Source organism: Myotis lucifugus, unplaced genomic scaffold, assembly GCF_000147115.1.
Source record: "Myotis lucifugus unplaced genomic scaffold, Myoluc2.0 scaffold_130, whole genome shotgun sequence".
NCBI lineage: Eukaryota > Metazoa > Chordata > Mammalia > Chiroptera > Vespertilionidae > Myotis > Myotis lucifugus.
In genome coordinates, this window is record NW_005871178.1 from 3,367,570 (window position 1) to 3,384,213 (window position 16,644).

The window sequence follows — 16,644 nt, forward strand, 5'->3', positions numbered from 1 at the left end:
AAATTCCAGCATCTCAATGGCCCAGATTGTGATGGGGAGAGGCTCAAGATCACCCCTCTCAGCCCTGCAGACACCTCACACTGCAGGGAGAGGCATGGCCACAGTGGGATCCTCTGAAGCAGGAGGCTCGAAACAGTCCCCTTACCTGGGCTTTTGGAAGGATTTAGGATTTTTCTCTCAGTGAAATATTGAGCCATCAAAAGTTTTGAGTCACCTGATTTATATTTTTTAAACAATTTTTCTGGCTGCTGTGTTAAGAATCAACTGTAGGAAGGCCAGGTCGGAATCATAGAGTCCAGCTGTCTGGCTATTGCAGTAATCAGGCTGATATGGAAACAGTGAGAGTCTAGATACATTTGAAGGAAGGGCCTACTGATATAAGACTTGTTAATGAATTGGATGCAAGTGAGAGAAGAAAGGAGTGGAGGAGGATGCCAAGGTTTGTGTCTGCCACCTTGCAAAGAGGAAGACGGAGCAGAGAGCAGCAAAAGTGGAAGGTCAAAATTACAGTGAGGAGGCTGTGCTATGGTGTAAGGAGAAATGACGAGGAGCTGGATTAAGACAATAGCAGTGGGAAGGTGTAAGATGAGAGATGAGTAGGTTTAAGAGGACACCCAAGATTCTGACTTGAAGTGGGTGTTTACTGGCATTACAGGAAAATGGGGCACAAAGAGTTTTTATAAACTGCCCAAGGTCTTAGAGGCTAATAATGTCTAGAACCAAGATTTGAACTCAGATGTGCCTGACTTTAGAACCAGAGCTCTTAACCATTATGTGGGGCATATTATCCCTACAAGAGAGAAGGCTGCTGGCTGGAAAGTACCTTTACAACAGTGTCCACCTCTCAGTTAACAGTAGCTCAAGCAGGCAGTGTGCAAGGAAAGCCCCCTTGGATGGGCAAGGAAGAAGGGGAAGTTAAGCCCAGTGGTGGTTGAGCCAGGAGTCCTTTCTGTTGCCAGAACTACATGTTATGTGCTATCCATTTGTTCTCTAGAAGTAAGAATGCTGGATAAGTCCCAGGCCTGCAGGTGCAGCTTAAGATGATATGTTTTGTGGATATGTTTGCATTTTCAATAAGGAAAGTGATCTTCAGGTCTAGCTAAGGTGTGCCTTGAGCATGGAAATTGTGACTCCCTATGGAAATTGTGATTGTGTTTCTGTCCCTGCTGTACTATCTCCTTCCCTAAAATTAAAGCAAGGATACAGTCTACTGTGGACCTCACATTTTATTCCCTTCTAACTACTGCCTCATCACTCTTTCCTGAAGTGTAGCCTATATTCTGTTGTCTCCATATCTTTACCTGCTATTTTCTTTTGAGTCCACACAGACTTTCACCAACACCAGATCCACCAGCACCACACAGATCAGGCCACCCATGACCTCCACACTGTTAAACCCAACTCTGGAGTTTGGGGCTCCCTCCTTGTAGCACGATATTTTAAATTCTAGGTTTTATTGTTATTTAGCTATGGTGAGGTCAACAAATCAGGAAATGGCTGTCATTGAAAAAAAATTGTATCCTCTTTCCCAAGAGAAAGGAACATGTTATACGACAGGGGGCTACCCAGGAAAGCATCAGGGTCATATGGGGGCAGAGGGAGAAGGGGAAATGTGGGCAGGAGGCTTTATTGTGGTTTTCACAGGAAGGAATGGGCAAGGTGAAATAGGCAGGCTTAGAATTGGCTAATTTGAATAATTTCAGTAGGCTCTGAGGCATAGGGTCTGTCTCTTGTCCTCTGGTACCTGGCCCTGGAGTGATTAGGGCGGATAAGTAGTGGCACAGTGTGTGGGAACCAAGGGGGAAAAAAAAGGTGGTTGGAGGTATGGGTTCTGGGTTGGTTGGTGTGCATTTGAAAGATGAACTTCTTTGTGAGAAATTGGTTAATTCTAGGAGGGGCAGTCCCTCCAGAGTCATCAAATGTCAAAGCATTAGAATACAGAAAGGAAAAGATACTGCTAATTTATCTTTTTACTTCTACTCTCAACCCTCTTATGCTAGTAGCCTCCCTCTCAAGGATCGATAAATGTTGGAATGCCCCATGTCTTAGTCCTCAGACACTCTCTTCTTCCTATATCCCTTTAGGTGAAGTCATGCATCCTCATGGCTTTAAGTAACACTTATATTTTGATGACTCCCAAATTTATATCTCTACCCCCAAACTCTAGACCACCTATTACTCAACTGCCTACTAAACATCTTCACTTGGATGTGTAAGAGACATCTCAAACCAAACATATTTCAAACATATTCCAAACATATTCTAATCTTGATTTCTGCTCCCTAATCTGCTTCTCTCTGTCTTCTCCATTTTAATAAATAGCACCTGCATTTGCCCTAGGTTAGTGACTCAAGCCCTAAACCTAGAAATTTTACTAGATGTTTTTATTTTTGTCAAACCTGTGAGAAATTCCCATCAGGTCTTCTTTGAAAGTATAGATGACAAATGGAAAGACATTGTATGTTGTCCATGGATTGGAAGACAATATTATTTATTAGATGGCTATATTTTCTAATAAACATACAGAAACAGTGTAGTTCCTATCAAAATTTCAGATGTGTGTGTGTGTGTGTGAATAAGCAGATTTTAAAATTCACATGTAAATGCAAGAGAGCCAGAATAGCCCCCCCCCCCGCCCCGCCACACACACACACACACACACACACACACACACACACATTTGCAAAATCTTGAAAAAGAGCAAAGTTGGGGGACTCACATTTCCTGATCTCAAAACCTACCACAGAACTACTGTAATCAAGTCTCTGGTACTGACATAAAATAGACATAGCTCAATGGAGTAGACTTGAGAGTCCAGAAATAAACCCATACATCCATAGTTCATTGGATTTTGGTTAGGGTGCCAAGACAATCAATGGAGAAAGAATAATCTTTTAAACAAAATTGTGCAGGGGCAATTGGATGTCCACATGCAAAAGAACGAATCTGGAGCCTTGCCTCATACAAATATTAACTCACAATGCATCAAAGACCTAAATATAAGAAGAAAAGTGATAAAATTCTCAGGAGAAAACATACATGTAAATCTTTTTTTTTTTTACCTTGGATTAGGCAGTGGTTTCTTATATATGACACCTAAAGCGCAAGTAATAAAAGACAAAATAGATAAATCAACTTCATCAAAATTAATTGTGCTTTAAATTAAATTAAATTAGAACATTTGTGCTTCATAGAACCTATCAAGAAGCTGAAAGATAATCTGCAGACTGGGAGAAAATATTTGTTAGCCATGTATTTGATAAGCAACTTGGCAGTTTCTCAAAAAGTTAAACATAGAGTTACCATTTAAACAAGCAACTCCTACATATATACAAACCCAGGAGAACTGAAAACATGTCTACACTAAAACTTATATATAAATATTCATAGAATTATTCAGAATAGCCAACAAGTGGAAACAACCCAAATGTCCATCAACTGATGAATGGATAAACAACATGTGGTGGTATAGTCACACAATGAAATATTATTCGGATATAAAAAGGAATGAAGTACTGATATGTGCTACAACATAAACGAATCTTGAAAATATGCCTGGTGAAAGAAGCTAGACATAAAAAGCCACATATTATATGATTACATTTATATGAAATATCCAGAATAAGCAAATTTGTAGAGACAGAAAGTATGTTAGTGGTTGCCAAGGGAAAGAGAAGGGGAATTGGGGAGTTTCTTCTAATGGGTATGGGGTTCCTTTTTGGGATGATGAAAATAATCTAAAATTAGATAGTGGTATAGGTTGCACAATTCTGTGAATATACTAAAAACCACTGAATTATACCACTGAATCATCTATGTTTTATATATATATACTAGAGGCCCGATGCATGAAATTCATGCAAGAGTAGGCCTTCCTTCCCGTGGCTGCCAGCACTGGCTTCCCTCCGGTACCTGGGACCCGTGCTTCCCTCACAGCCCCAGCAATTAGCATATTATGCTTTTATTATTATAGATGTGCAGACACAAACATACAAACACACTTACACATATAATTCTCTATTATATGTTAATTATACTTAAATAAAGATGTTGAAAAATTTTTAATAAATTTAAAGGACAAATTAAATATATGTATATATATTAAACTTTCAACAAGAACCACTTCTCACCTCTACTGGCCCCACAACTCTAATCCAAACTATCATCACTTCTGCAAAAATATTCCTCACTGATCACCCTGCCCAGTCTCCTGCCCAACAATAGTCTATTATCTACACCAAGCATATCAAACTCAGAGCCCACAGGCCACATGCAGCCCACAAGGAATATTTTTGCAGCCCAGCCAATATAATGGTATGTAAGAAATGTTTTAATAAAAATTTCATAACTTAATTTTTACAATATTCTGTTATATATAATTATTAATAATGAACTACAACGTTCACTAATGACAGATTACAATAGTCATGTTGCATTCATTTCCCTTACGCGTCCGCGCACCATTTCTCTCCACTAATACTAGCAGCGAATATTTTAGCAGCCAATTGCCACGTCATTAGTCTTTTTTAAAAATATATATATATTTTGTTGATTTTTTACAGAGAGGAAGGGAGAGGGACAGAGAGTTAGAAACATGAATGAGAGAGAAACATTGATCAGCTGCCTCCTCCTACACACCCCCTACCAGGGATGTGCCTGCAACCAAGGTACATACTGGAATCGAACCCAGGACCCTTCAGTCCCTAGGCTGACGCTCTATCCACTGAGCCAAACCGGTCAGGGCGCCACGTCATTAGTCTTGGACAGAATGTTTGGTGTGCACAACAGGAAATATTTTGCTTTCAGAGAACAAGAAAAATAGGTTTATTTATGTTACGCTTATTAATTTGTGCAGTTATTCAGTGTCTGGTTAGTTAATGTTCAAGAAAAAAATATTAATTTTTATTAAAATGTTCTATTATTTTATGTTAACAATTACTCATTTATTTCAGCCCTTTGTAGTCAGCATGTCTCTATCAAAATAAACCTATTTCTATGAAAATTGAAGCTTTGTTTTTTTGTGACCCATATAAACTTAAACCTTGTTTATTTGGCCCTTGTTAGCCGTTGAGTTTGATGTGCTTGATCTACACCAAAGCTGAGTCCTCTTTTAAAAGTGTAAATGAGATCATGTTATTCTAATCCAAATCCTCCACTGGCCTTCTGCATTGTACTCAGAGCAGCTCTGCTTCTAACTTGATTTACATGTATGGCTCTAACTTATTTCCCCTGAAGAAATGGTTCCATGGCTAATACAATGTTGACAGCCTCTTGGAGGCCAAACTAGCTGACAGTCATGTATCCTGTCCCTTTTTGCCTTCAACCATGAAAAGTCCTTGGATGGGGAAAAAACCTTGAGCAAAGGTAGAAGTGTAAGAGGTGAAACAGGACAAAGGTTGGAACACAACATAGCCAGTTCTCTGCTTTCCCTGTCTAAACCTCTTAATGAGAGATCACCCAAGTGATGGGCAAACTCATTTACAGCACTCAAAAGAGCTTGACTACTTTACCTGCTCAGTCAGCTGTCAAATATTTATTGAGAATCTAGTTCTGTGCTCCTGAGCACTAAACGGAGTGCCTGACACCCAGAGTTCTGGCCCAGTTGGATTATTTATTTGACAAGCAAGATTTGGTTTTCAAGGGCCTACTCCTGAAACTATGGAAGGCTCTGTGGGAGAGACAAAGAGATAACCACCAGTGTGGGTAAGTCAGAGGATTGCTTCATATTCAGAAAAGTCTGTTAGAAAAGGAGGAAGAGCTTCTAATTTGGATTGATAAAGAGGCCCTCGCTTCCTCTTACCCTATCTTCCCTCTCCGAGGCCCATAACTTCCCTTCCCAGCTTCACTCTGGCATGGCCCACTTAAAGATTTGTTTATGAGCCCTAACTGGTTTGGCTCAGTGGATAGAGCATTGGCCTGCGGACTCAAGGGTCCCAGGTTCAATTCCGGTCAAGGGCATGTACCTTGGTTGTGGGCACATCCCTAGTAGGGGGTGTGCAGGAGGCAGCTGATCGATGTTTCTCTCTCATCGATGTTTCTAACTCTCTATCCCTCTCCCTTCCTCTCTAAAAAATCAATAAAATGTATTAAAAAAAAAAAGATTTGTTTATGAGTCCTGGCCAATGTGGCTCAGTTGGTTGAACATCATCCAGTGCACCCAGGGATTGTTGGTTTGATTCCTGGTCAGGGCATGTGCTAGGTTGCAGCTCAATCCCCTGTGGTGGTGAGGGGTGGGGGGGGGGGGGCTTGCAGGAAGGCAGCCAGTCCATGTTTTCCTCTCACATCGATCTTTCTCTCTTCCTCCTCTCTCCCTAAAATCAATAAAAATATTTTTTAAAAAACCACACATTTGTTTACAAGTCATTTCCTTGTTTTCAGGAGTGAACAAATCATCAAGTCATGAGACCAGCAAAACTACAGAAAGCAAAACATCAGAAGGGCCTGAGACTTTCAATTGTCTGTTTCAGATCCGGTAGAGAACATGTTCCTCCTCCTGCTAATTTTGAGCCTGGGAGTACAGCTTCATCAGACAAGAGGTAAGACGAACAAAGGGAGGGGCCTGAGAAAGAGGAGCAGGTGATGGCCCCTAGCTGAAGCCAACCATGACAATGTGGTCCTCAGGCGAAAGGCTTTCTTTGAGGGGAAGAGTGATTACTGGCTGTTACAAGCACAGCAAAAGAATGATGGCTTGTGCATGCCCATGTTCCTGTCTGACAAAAACAGGGACTGAGAATATTGGTTCATCTAGTCCCACGCTCCAATGAGGGTGGTGACAAGAAGACAGAACCTCTCAGACCATGCACCTCAGAACTGATACAAGAGGGCATTGTTTGTTTGTCCTGAAAGGTGAGGTTCCAGGCAGCTGTCCTCTTCTCTTCTGACAGGTAGAGTGAGGAATCAAAGGTCAGGGGGACACCTAAAGAACTCTGTTACTCTAAAGCAGTGGTTCTCAACCTTCCTAATGCCGCGACCCTTTAATACAGTTCCTCATGTTGTAGTGACCCCAACCATAAAATTATTTTCGTTGCTACTTCATAACTGTAATTTTGCTACTGTAAACAATATGTAATTATTTATATGTTTTCTGATGGTCTTAGGCGACCCCTGTGAAAGGGTCGTTCGACCCCCAAAAGGGTCGCGACCCACAGGTTGAGAACCGCTGCTCCAAAGAGTCTCTTGCAGACATTCCGCTGATTATTGAATATTTATTTCAGTTCCTCTTTTAAAAAGCAACAGCAGCAGTCATTGTTCATTTAAACGCTAATTGTGGATTACTTGAATTGGAAAATCAGAGTTTTCCTAATGTTTAAATGAATAATGAACCTTAATGTGATGCCTTTGGATACTGAAGAAAGGAGTTCTACCAGCAGGTGTGGGTGCTCACAGGTTTTTTCCCATCTAAGGACTTTCCATGGTTGAAGGCAAAAAGCAGTTTCAGAGTTTGTGGCTCTCCTAGGAAAGTCAGGACCCCTTCGTGTGTGCAGTGAGGATCATGAGTCTGTTATTTTGGGTGAACACCAGGAGGTAAGAGAGGGAGACAGAAGTGGGTGCTGGGAATTAGGCCCTCAATGATAGCAGCCCCAATGCTTGAGAAGTCCCCCAACATTCTGCCTTTGATTGAGAAAGAAGGGCTTCTTTGGCACTGATAACCTTTTGAAGAGCTTTCCCCTACCTTCCAGGTGATCCCAAGCTACTCTTTACCCAGTCACGTTCCTCCTCCTCCCTTGGGCTGGACAGCCTGGTTTGTTAGGGGCCATCCTTGGAGAACACCCCAATATGCTGCTTACTCCAGCCCTGCCCTATAGTGCCAGCTAAAGAAACATTTCCTGTTTCCTTTCTAAGGCACCCTCCGATTTTAGAGACATGTAAAAGGCAAAGATGCCTCCTTGCTACCACAGAACTTTAAATTTCCAACCTATATAATAAAAGCCTAATATGCTAAGTGTCTGGTTGTCCATTCAACCAATCAAAGTGTAATATGCTAATGATATGCTAAGGCCACTCAACCGCTCATATGAAGTGCACTGACCACCAGGGAGCAGACGCTCTGACTGGTAGGTTAGCTTGCTGCTGGGGTCTGGCTGACCAGGACTGAGCGAGACAGGCTGAACATGCCCTGGAGTCCTCCCACGATCCCTCCTCAGCTGGCCAACCTCCCACATCCCTCCCCAACCCCTATCATGCACTGGTGGGGTCCCTCAGCCTGGCCTGCACCCTCTTGCAATTCAGGACACCTCGGGGGATGTTGGAGAGCCAGTTATGGCCTGATCCTGCAGGCCAGGCCGAGGGACCCCACTGGTGAACAAATTTATGCACCGGGCCTCTGGTAAAGTGATAAGAAAACCAAAGGCCAAAAGAAGGTTCTGAAGCTGCTGTTCCCCATCCCCTGACAGGACTGGGCACTCCAGGAGAAACCTTGAGAATTGTGCAATATCTGAAGGTTTGCAGCTTAGAAACATTGAGACCTTTTTTGTGTGTGTTTTTGTTTTGTTATTGTTTTAAATTTTCTCTTAAGAAAAGAGTGAGCTAGGATAACAAGTGGTATCATTTTGTATCCCTTACTGAATCTTTCTCCCACGGTAGTACCTTTCTTTCTAAGATAAGTAGCGTAAGGAAATGAAAGTAGGTTCTAACTATTAGGGATACTAATAGGCCATAGGGAAGAGAATGTATTTTTACTGAGGACATTAACAATAACCATTTGGTAGATGAGGAAACTGGGACTCAGAAAAATTATTTAATTTACCGAACATTACATAGTAATTAGGTGGTGTGGGCAAGCTTCCTACAAAGCTACTGTTCTTTCTACCTTACTGAGCTACAATGATGGTGAGCAAGTATGGCAGGCAATCCCTAACCCACCCACTCTGGATTGGGTTTTTGGAATTAAATTTGATTATGGGCACATATTAAACATTTACTCTGGACATTCACAAAACCAAAAAATATGTATGTTGAATTATGTTTATGAATTAACCAAGAGGAAGCTATACACATATTGTATCTTGCTTTTTGTATAAACTTGGAATTCTTCTCTGCTTTCCACTATATCTTTATGCAAATAATATTAGTTCAATCAAACATTAAATATCTGCCTAAATTAGAATGCTTACTCCTCAGGTTTTTGTTTTAAGTTTTGACATTTCATGTCTCCCTTAAAGAATTTCTCATAGAGGCTACCTGAGAAAGAAAGGGAACAAACACACACACACACACACACACACACACACACACACACACACACCCTGAGGACTGATTAGATTACTTCTGGCGAGCAGATGAGTTCTGGGATGAGGGTGAAAAGGGAAATTTTATTTAGTATGTTTACCAGGTTGCTGTTATTGTTTGCATTTACTTGTATTATAAAATAAATTTACAAGAGGATTAGTTATATAATTAAAATATAATTATTAAAATATAAGAATCCTTTAAAAGCACATGAGAGCAGCCAGGCCATGGCATCCAATGCCCAGAGAGCCCTGGCTATCAGGGAGGTCTGACGGCTGACCTCACTGCCCTCATTATCCTGTGCATTCCTAGACTTGCACTCTCACTGAAATGGAAAAAAATGAACTGGATCAATATAATTTTGTATTACCCTGTCTGTTTAAATTTCTACTTTGAAACTTTAAAAATAATACTTATAACAGTATTGTTAGTCATTAAAAAGACACCTAATGCCCATCAACAGGAGAATGCATAAATTACAGTATATTAGCAGAATGGAGTGTTATGTGCCATACAGGTAAATTAATTACAAAAACATGCAACTACATCTAAGAATTTTAGTAGCATAATGTTGAGGAAAAACAAAGAAAACAGAAGATGACATCATCACAGTGTCCTTTTTACAAACAAAATATTGCTTAGGCATACACATATATAAGATAAAACTAAAAAAAATAAGCAAGAGAATGATAAACACAATATTTAAAAAGGTGATTACCTTTGGTGGAGGCAGTAGATATATGTTATTAGTAATATTCTAGTTCTTGGGTTTTAGTAAGCACTGGTAAGTATATATTTATTTTACTGAATTCAATATCTTAAATTATTTTTGCATTTAAACCTTTATACTACACATACAGAAAACAATATAAAACAAATGTAAACACTGATGCGACCACCCAGGTTAGAAATAGAACCTGGCTAGCTTCCCAGAACTCTTCACCTGCTCCACCTCAACATGACCTCCTCCCAGAACACTCCCTGGAGTGCCATCCTATCTGTCCTTTTTATTTCTCCATAAAATAAGTTACTAAAAATCATTCAAAGAAATTTTAGTAAGCAATTGGCAAACATGCTCTTTATAGTTTTCATATCAGCAAATATAGACATCCCTCATTTTTAAGGGGCTCTATATATTTTATTGGACATGCTGTTATTTATTTAAATAGTCTACTATTGATGGACATTACAGTTATTTTCCTTCTTTTTTCTGGATTAATGCTTAAAGAAATGTGTATCTCCTAAAGATTGTGATGAAAATTGATTCTCAGTATAATTCAAGTAAACCACTAATCATGAACTCTTTTCTTACTTGTATGCTCTGAGGATGTTCTACTGTATTATCTATAAGAGAGTTTAAAGTTTGAAATAAAAATTAGTGGAAAACATTTTCATTGTATTTTTAAAATATTTATTTTTAAATTGATATACGGTAAAATTTACTTTTTTATAAAAACATCTATGAGTGTTGACAAATGAATAGTCAAAATCACCACCACAGTCAAGATGTAGAACAGTTCTGTCACTCTTGTCAAACAAAAATCCCCCCTAACACTTTTTAAAAAATATATTTTTATTGATTTCAGAGAGGAAGAGAGAGAGAGAAAGACATATAGTTGATGAGAGAGAATAATTGACCTGCGCCTCCTGCATGCCCCTACTGGGGATCAAGCCCTCAACCCAGGCATGTGCCCTGACCAGGAATCAAACCATGATCTCCTGGTTCATAGGTAGACGTTCAACCACTGAGCCACACTGGCTGGGCCTCCCCCAACTCTTAAGACCAGACACTCACTCTGCTCTGTCCTATAGTTTTAACTTTTCCAGAATGTCATATAAATGGGACCATTCATTAAACACTTTTTTTGTTGAGCTTCCTTCACTTAGCATAATGCATTTGAGATTCATCCATATTGTTGTTTGTATCAATAGTTCATTCCTTTTTGTTGTTGAGTATCTTTAACTGTATGTATGTACCACATTTTGTTTATTCATTCCTCAGTTGAGGGACTTTTGGGTTTCCTATTTTTGGCAACATAAGTAAAGTTGCTATAAACATTTGTATATAAGTGTTTATGGGAACATAGGTTTTCGTTTCACTTGGTAAATAAATATCTGGAGTGGGATTGCTGGGTCATATGCTAAATATATATTTACTTTTTAAGAAACCGTTAAACATTTCCATAGTGTCTATACCATTTTTGCATTCCCAACAGCAAAGTATGAGAGTTCCAATTGTTCCACATTCTTGTCAACACTTGGTATTGACATTGTCATTTTCTTTTTTTAAGTCAGTCTAAAAGGTGTGTGGAAATATCTCATTTGGTTTTAATTTGCATTTCCCTAATATCTAGTGATGATAAGCATATTTTCACATGCCTATGGCCATTCATATATTTTGTTTGGTGAAGTGTGTATTCAAATTATTTGAACAATTTTAATTGGATTGTTTAGTTTCTTATTGTTAAGGGTTTTTTGTTTTGTTTAAGTATGTTTCCATTGATTTCAGAGAGGAAAGGGGAGAGAGAGAGAGAGAGAGATAGAAACATCAATGATGGGAGAATTCTTGATCAGCTGCCTCCTGCATGCCCCCCACTGGAAATCAAGCCTGAAACCAGGCATGCACCCTGATCAGGAATTGAACCGTGTCATCATAGTTCATGGTTGATGCCCAACCACTGAGCCACACCGGCTGGGCTTCTAGTTTCTTATAGTTTTATTTCAAAACATAACAATATCTTGTAACTCATCTTGTAATACATTTAAGAAAGATATTTACTTTTGTCTTTTGTCATGACTTGGAGGAAAAAGTAACCTAAATTTTACTCTTTTCATTGATGTTTCTTTCTTCATCTTCCAAAGATAGATAAAACGAGGGGAGGGGGGGCGCAGCACATGACCGTGGTGATGCTTGATGTCACTCTGGGGCAGGGCCTACACCCTGGGTCACTCCACTTATTCTATCTTCATTCTCCAAAACTACTTCTGTTGACCCCTGAGGCATACAACACAGAAGAATTAGGTTGGGGAATGGATTTCTAAGCTGTCTCCATGCAGAGTTCCTATACAGAGGAGTGCATGAGTCAGCTGCCCAGAGCAGGCTTCTATCCTGAACCAGAAACTAGAGTTTTCTAAAAACTGTGGCTTTTCTAAAGCAGCCCCCCAACTTATAAGCACATTAGGTAGGAAGTAGGAACAAGTCTATGGTTCTGTTGTCAAAGAGAAAAAAAAAAGTATAAAATTAGCTTAAAGAGGAAGCTATCTTGGGAGGCAATGCAAATGATTTATTTTGTGTTTACTGGAGATGTGACAGGTGCTGGCTCCCATTGATTCCTGATTGCAAATAAAATGTAAAGTTACCTCAAGAACTTTCAAAAAGACGCCAGCACTATAAGTGCACCCTAATTGTATGTATGCATGTTGAACTGGATTATATAGGTTTTTATCTTTTGTTAAAATGTAGATTCAGTGGATCAATATATTATTAAAGTATGTGTATATTATATAAAATTTTTCAAAGGCTCCAGCATTAGTCAAGGCAACTGCTTTAATTTGCCTAAAGAACCTGCACGTGTGAATTTTTCATGCCCTGGCCAAGTCCTTTACCCTTTAACTTAGTCAAGGGCCCCAAATAATGGCGAAAACCTGTTTAGTCTGCTTAATTTTGTAGTCATGGAAATTTTCCAATTTTCTCCTTTGTCTGATAACTTCAGGAGTGCAATGCTAGGCTGAAGCTTAATTTAATAGCCACAAGGCATATAAAATAGAAAACAAATGTATTTTCCGTAGTACAAAGATAAAAAAAATATCTGTCTCACTCATGATGTAGTATATACATGCCAGTGGATATATAGTCATATCTGTAAAGTTGTTAGGGGTATAGGTTTTCAAGTCACAGAGACATAAATTTGAATTCCAACTCCATGACCTTGGGCTAGTGTATCACTTCTTTAAGCCTCAGTTTCCCCAACTGTAAAATGGGGGTAGTAACTCCCACCTTGAAGGATTTAGGGAACATCAAATGAGATGATGATGTAAAGGTAGCCCAGTGTCTGGCTCATTTTGTTTAATAAATATTAACTATTACTCTACTTCCCATTAAAAGTCTCAATGCAGACCAGAGTTTTAACTCAGCTTCTCAAATGTTAATGTGCACACCATCAATCAATCACACTATTAATACTAAGATGCAGGTTCTGCTCCTGTAGGTCTGGGGCAGGCCCTGATGTTCTGCATTCTTAACTAGCTCCCAGGTGAAACTGAGGACAACACTTTAAATGGCAGGATGATAAAAGATGTTTGCAAGTGTTTTATTTGTCTATCCCAGGGGTGGGCAAACTTTTTGACTCGAGGGCCACAATGGGTTCTTAAACTGGACCGGAGGGCCGGAACAAAAGCATGGATGGAGTGTTTGTGTGAACTAATATAAATTCAAAGTAAACATTATTACATAAAAGGGTACGGTCTTTTTTTTTTTTAGTTTTATTCATTTCAAATGGGCTGGATCCAGCCCTCGGGCCATAGTTTGCCCGAGGCTGGTCTAACCAGTGGTTCTCAATGTTCTTTGAATATTAGGGAAATAAAAAAAAATTGATGCTAGCCTCACAAAAGAATTAGAATTTAATTTTAAAGGATTCTAAGTGGGGCCAGACCATTAGTATGCTTTAAAAGCCTTCCCAAATAACCATTAATTTCCTAGTTATTCTGAGGTACTCATATACATGATTCATGTTTGCTAATTGCTCTTTTCTCTTGTGAACATTAGCTGAAAAACATCACCTGTCTGAGAGGTAGCATGCTTTATGCCTACAGCCCTGGTACACACACACCCCTGTACGAGGCAGAGTGGGGAGGCAAGCAGAAAGTGTATTTTTGTCAAAGGCCCAGACGGTCAAGAGGGGAGTTCTGCTGTGTGCTATGGGGAGTTCCAGAGGAAGTTACAGGCGTTCCTCTCATGAAAAGAAAGCATAGTGTGATAAATACATTTGTTAAATAAGTCGCACCCAGAGTCCTCTAATTCTTGTTATATCTCAGACTCAGCAACTAATCTTCCTCGCAAGCCCCATTTCTCTTCCCTGTTTCCTATATTTTCATGTGTAATAAAATAAAAGAAGAAAGTGCTATGAGGCAAGTTCTAGTGTAAATTCCTGAACCTGGCTCATTGAAGGTGGTTAATGCATTTTGATAAATGAGTTAGCAGAGGCTTAACACATAGTAAGAACTCAACACGTGATAGTTGTAATTATTATCACTGGTGAAAGGTAAGTCACGTTGTTTCAGGGAATGTTGTAATTTGATTCACATGGAAAAAGATGAGCCTGGATAATAGGTGGTAGGAGGGCCATCAGGTGTACAGGTGGGGAGTGTTGAGAGGAAAGAACTACCTCAGAAAAGTGTGTAGAGAATTCCACTCTTGCCCAGACTGGATGGGGAAGGGACAGAAATGAGCCCAAGCAGTGCCCAGAAATGATGAATATTCCCTAGAAAAGCGGGGTGGCCTGAGTCTCTTTGGCTTCCACTCTGCACAAAACTGAAATGTCAATGCAGACAATGGGAGAACATCTTGTTTTCTGTGTAGCTTTATTCAGAGTGGTGATCCCGAAGGAACTGTACACAGCGGAACACGGCAGCAATGTGACCCTGGAGTGTGATTTTTACTCTGACGATGACCTGGATGTTGAATATCTACAAGCCAGTTTGCAAAAGTTGGGAAACAATATATCCTCGAACAGCACCACTTTGCTGAAGGAGCAGCTGCCCCTGGGGAAGGCCTTATTCCACTTCCCCCGAGTCCAGCTGAGCGATGCGGGGAAGTACCGCTGCGTGATCATCTATAGGAGCTCCTGGGACTACAAGTACCTGACTCTAAAAGTCAAAGGTGAGTAGTTTTGGGGCCTGGAATCTGTGGAAACATCTCTCCAACAAGGACCTAAAGCGAGCTCGAGCTAAAGCTGGGAGGATGGTTCTAAGGAGACAGAGCTATCTCAAAGAAAGGAAAAGTACCAGTTCAGAAATAACTTTTTACATATGAGTACAAGACTACTGAGGTAAGGGAAATAGGAGCAGGAGTTGCAGGAATAAATGGGGCTAGAGGAAGCCAGGACATGAGTCCTTGAAAGGTGGGGAGGAGCCAAAGGTTGGCTGTGCCTAATTCACAGTTTGTTTGAGGAACAACATTACTTGATTATTAAGCTACTCTTTGAGAACAGCTTATTCCCCCAGTCCAGAGTTATTTAAACCATGTTTGCCATCTATTTGTGAATTAAAATATCAGTTTAGTGAGTAGTAATCAGGTAGGTGTTTTCCCCCCAATAAAATGAGTGAACAAAATGAATAGAATAAAATACATCAGAGGTTGTATGTTGTGTCTGTTGCCTCACTCTAGGTCAGTCTAAAAGGTTTGAAGGGTACTACTCTAGTCCAAGCCTTTCTACATCCAGAAGTGAAGTGGGTGGCCTGAGGGAGCCCAGGGTAACTCCATTGGCTGGAGCATTGACCAGATGCATCATAGATGCACCAAGGTTGCAGGTCGGTCCCCGAGTAGGGGCACATGCAGAAGACAACCAGTGAATGCATGAGTGGGTAGAATAACAGATTGATGTTTCTCTCTCTCTCTCTCTCCCTCTCTCTCTCTCTTTTACTTTGCCTCTTTCTCTCTTTCTAAAATTAATTTAAAAAATAAAATAAAATGAAAGTTTTAAAAAAATAGCTGTCCCCACTCCTCTGTGTTCAGGGCTCTTTCCACCACAACAGGACTCAAGAACCTAAATCTGGAGAGATCTTCACAGAGGAAGGGAGAGAGAGAGAGAAGTATCAATGATGAGAGAGAACCATCGATCGGCTGCCTCCTGCACGCCCCCCACTGGGGACCAAGCCCACAACCCAAGCATGTGCCCTTGATCAGAATTGAACCTGTGACCCTTCCCTCTGCAGGCCAATGCTCTATCCACCGAACCAAACCAGCTAGGGCCTGCCTTCTATCTTTATTGCATTTTCTACATCCAGACTTAAACTGGGAGGAACTTCCAGAACACTGAAGTTAGTCTGAGTTCAATTAACAGGAAGAGAGAAGACTGTACATTTCATGATCCCCTAATGGCCCCCACGTTTGTTGATCTCTATTTGCATGCTGTAAAGCATCTAGGATTTGGGGGCAATTAGGGGCCAAACATCCCACTTTTTCTCTGTGGCTGAGGGCTACTTTTTATTCTTGGGAAGGCACTCTGCTTGCTTCCTCACATAGACCAGGGATGGCTCAGGTGTGGAGCAGATTTATTTCTTAAATATTAATTAATTACTTAAACAACTAATTAATTTCTTAACTTGTTAAAAGTCTCCAAACTAGGGTATATGGGGATCACAAAGACTTTATCTAAGGAGTGCATAGGCACATGCAGTTTTAGGAAATGAGTTTCT

At 40.2% G+C, this 16,644-nt stretch overlaps 1 protein-coding gene across 4 annotated transcripts in view; it reads left to right on the forward strand.

Annotated features, from left to right (window-relative positions):
• The window catches only part of PDCD1LG2 (programmed cell death 1 ligand 2), a 132,235-nt gene that overhangs the window by 4,199 nt on the left and 111,392 nt on the right, over positions 1 to 16,644 (forward strand). For 3 of the 4 annotated variants that reach the window (XM_014460400.2, XM_023758422.1, XM_014460402.2), the window contains exons 2-3: positions 6,379 to 6,536; positions 14,807 to 15,106. In XM_014460400.2, the coding sequence (XP_014315886.1) occupies positions 6,482 to 6,536; positions 14,807 to 15,106 (355 nt within the window). In that variant the 5' untranslated portion in view covers positions 6,379 to 6,481. The remainder of the gene's footprint in view (positions 1 to 6,378; positions 6,537 to 14,806; positions 15,107 to 16,644) is intronic. The other variant, XM_023758421.1, reaches the window with a different exon arrangement.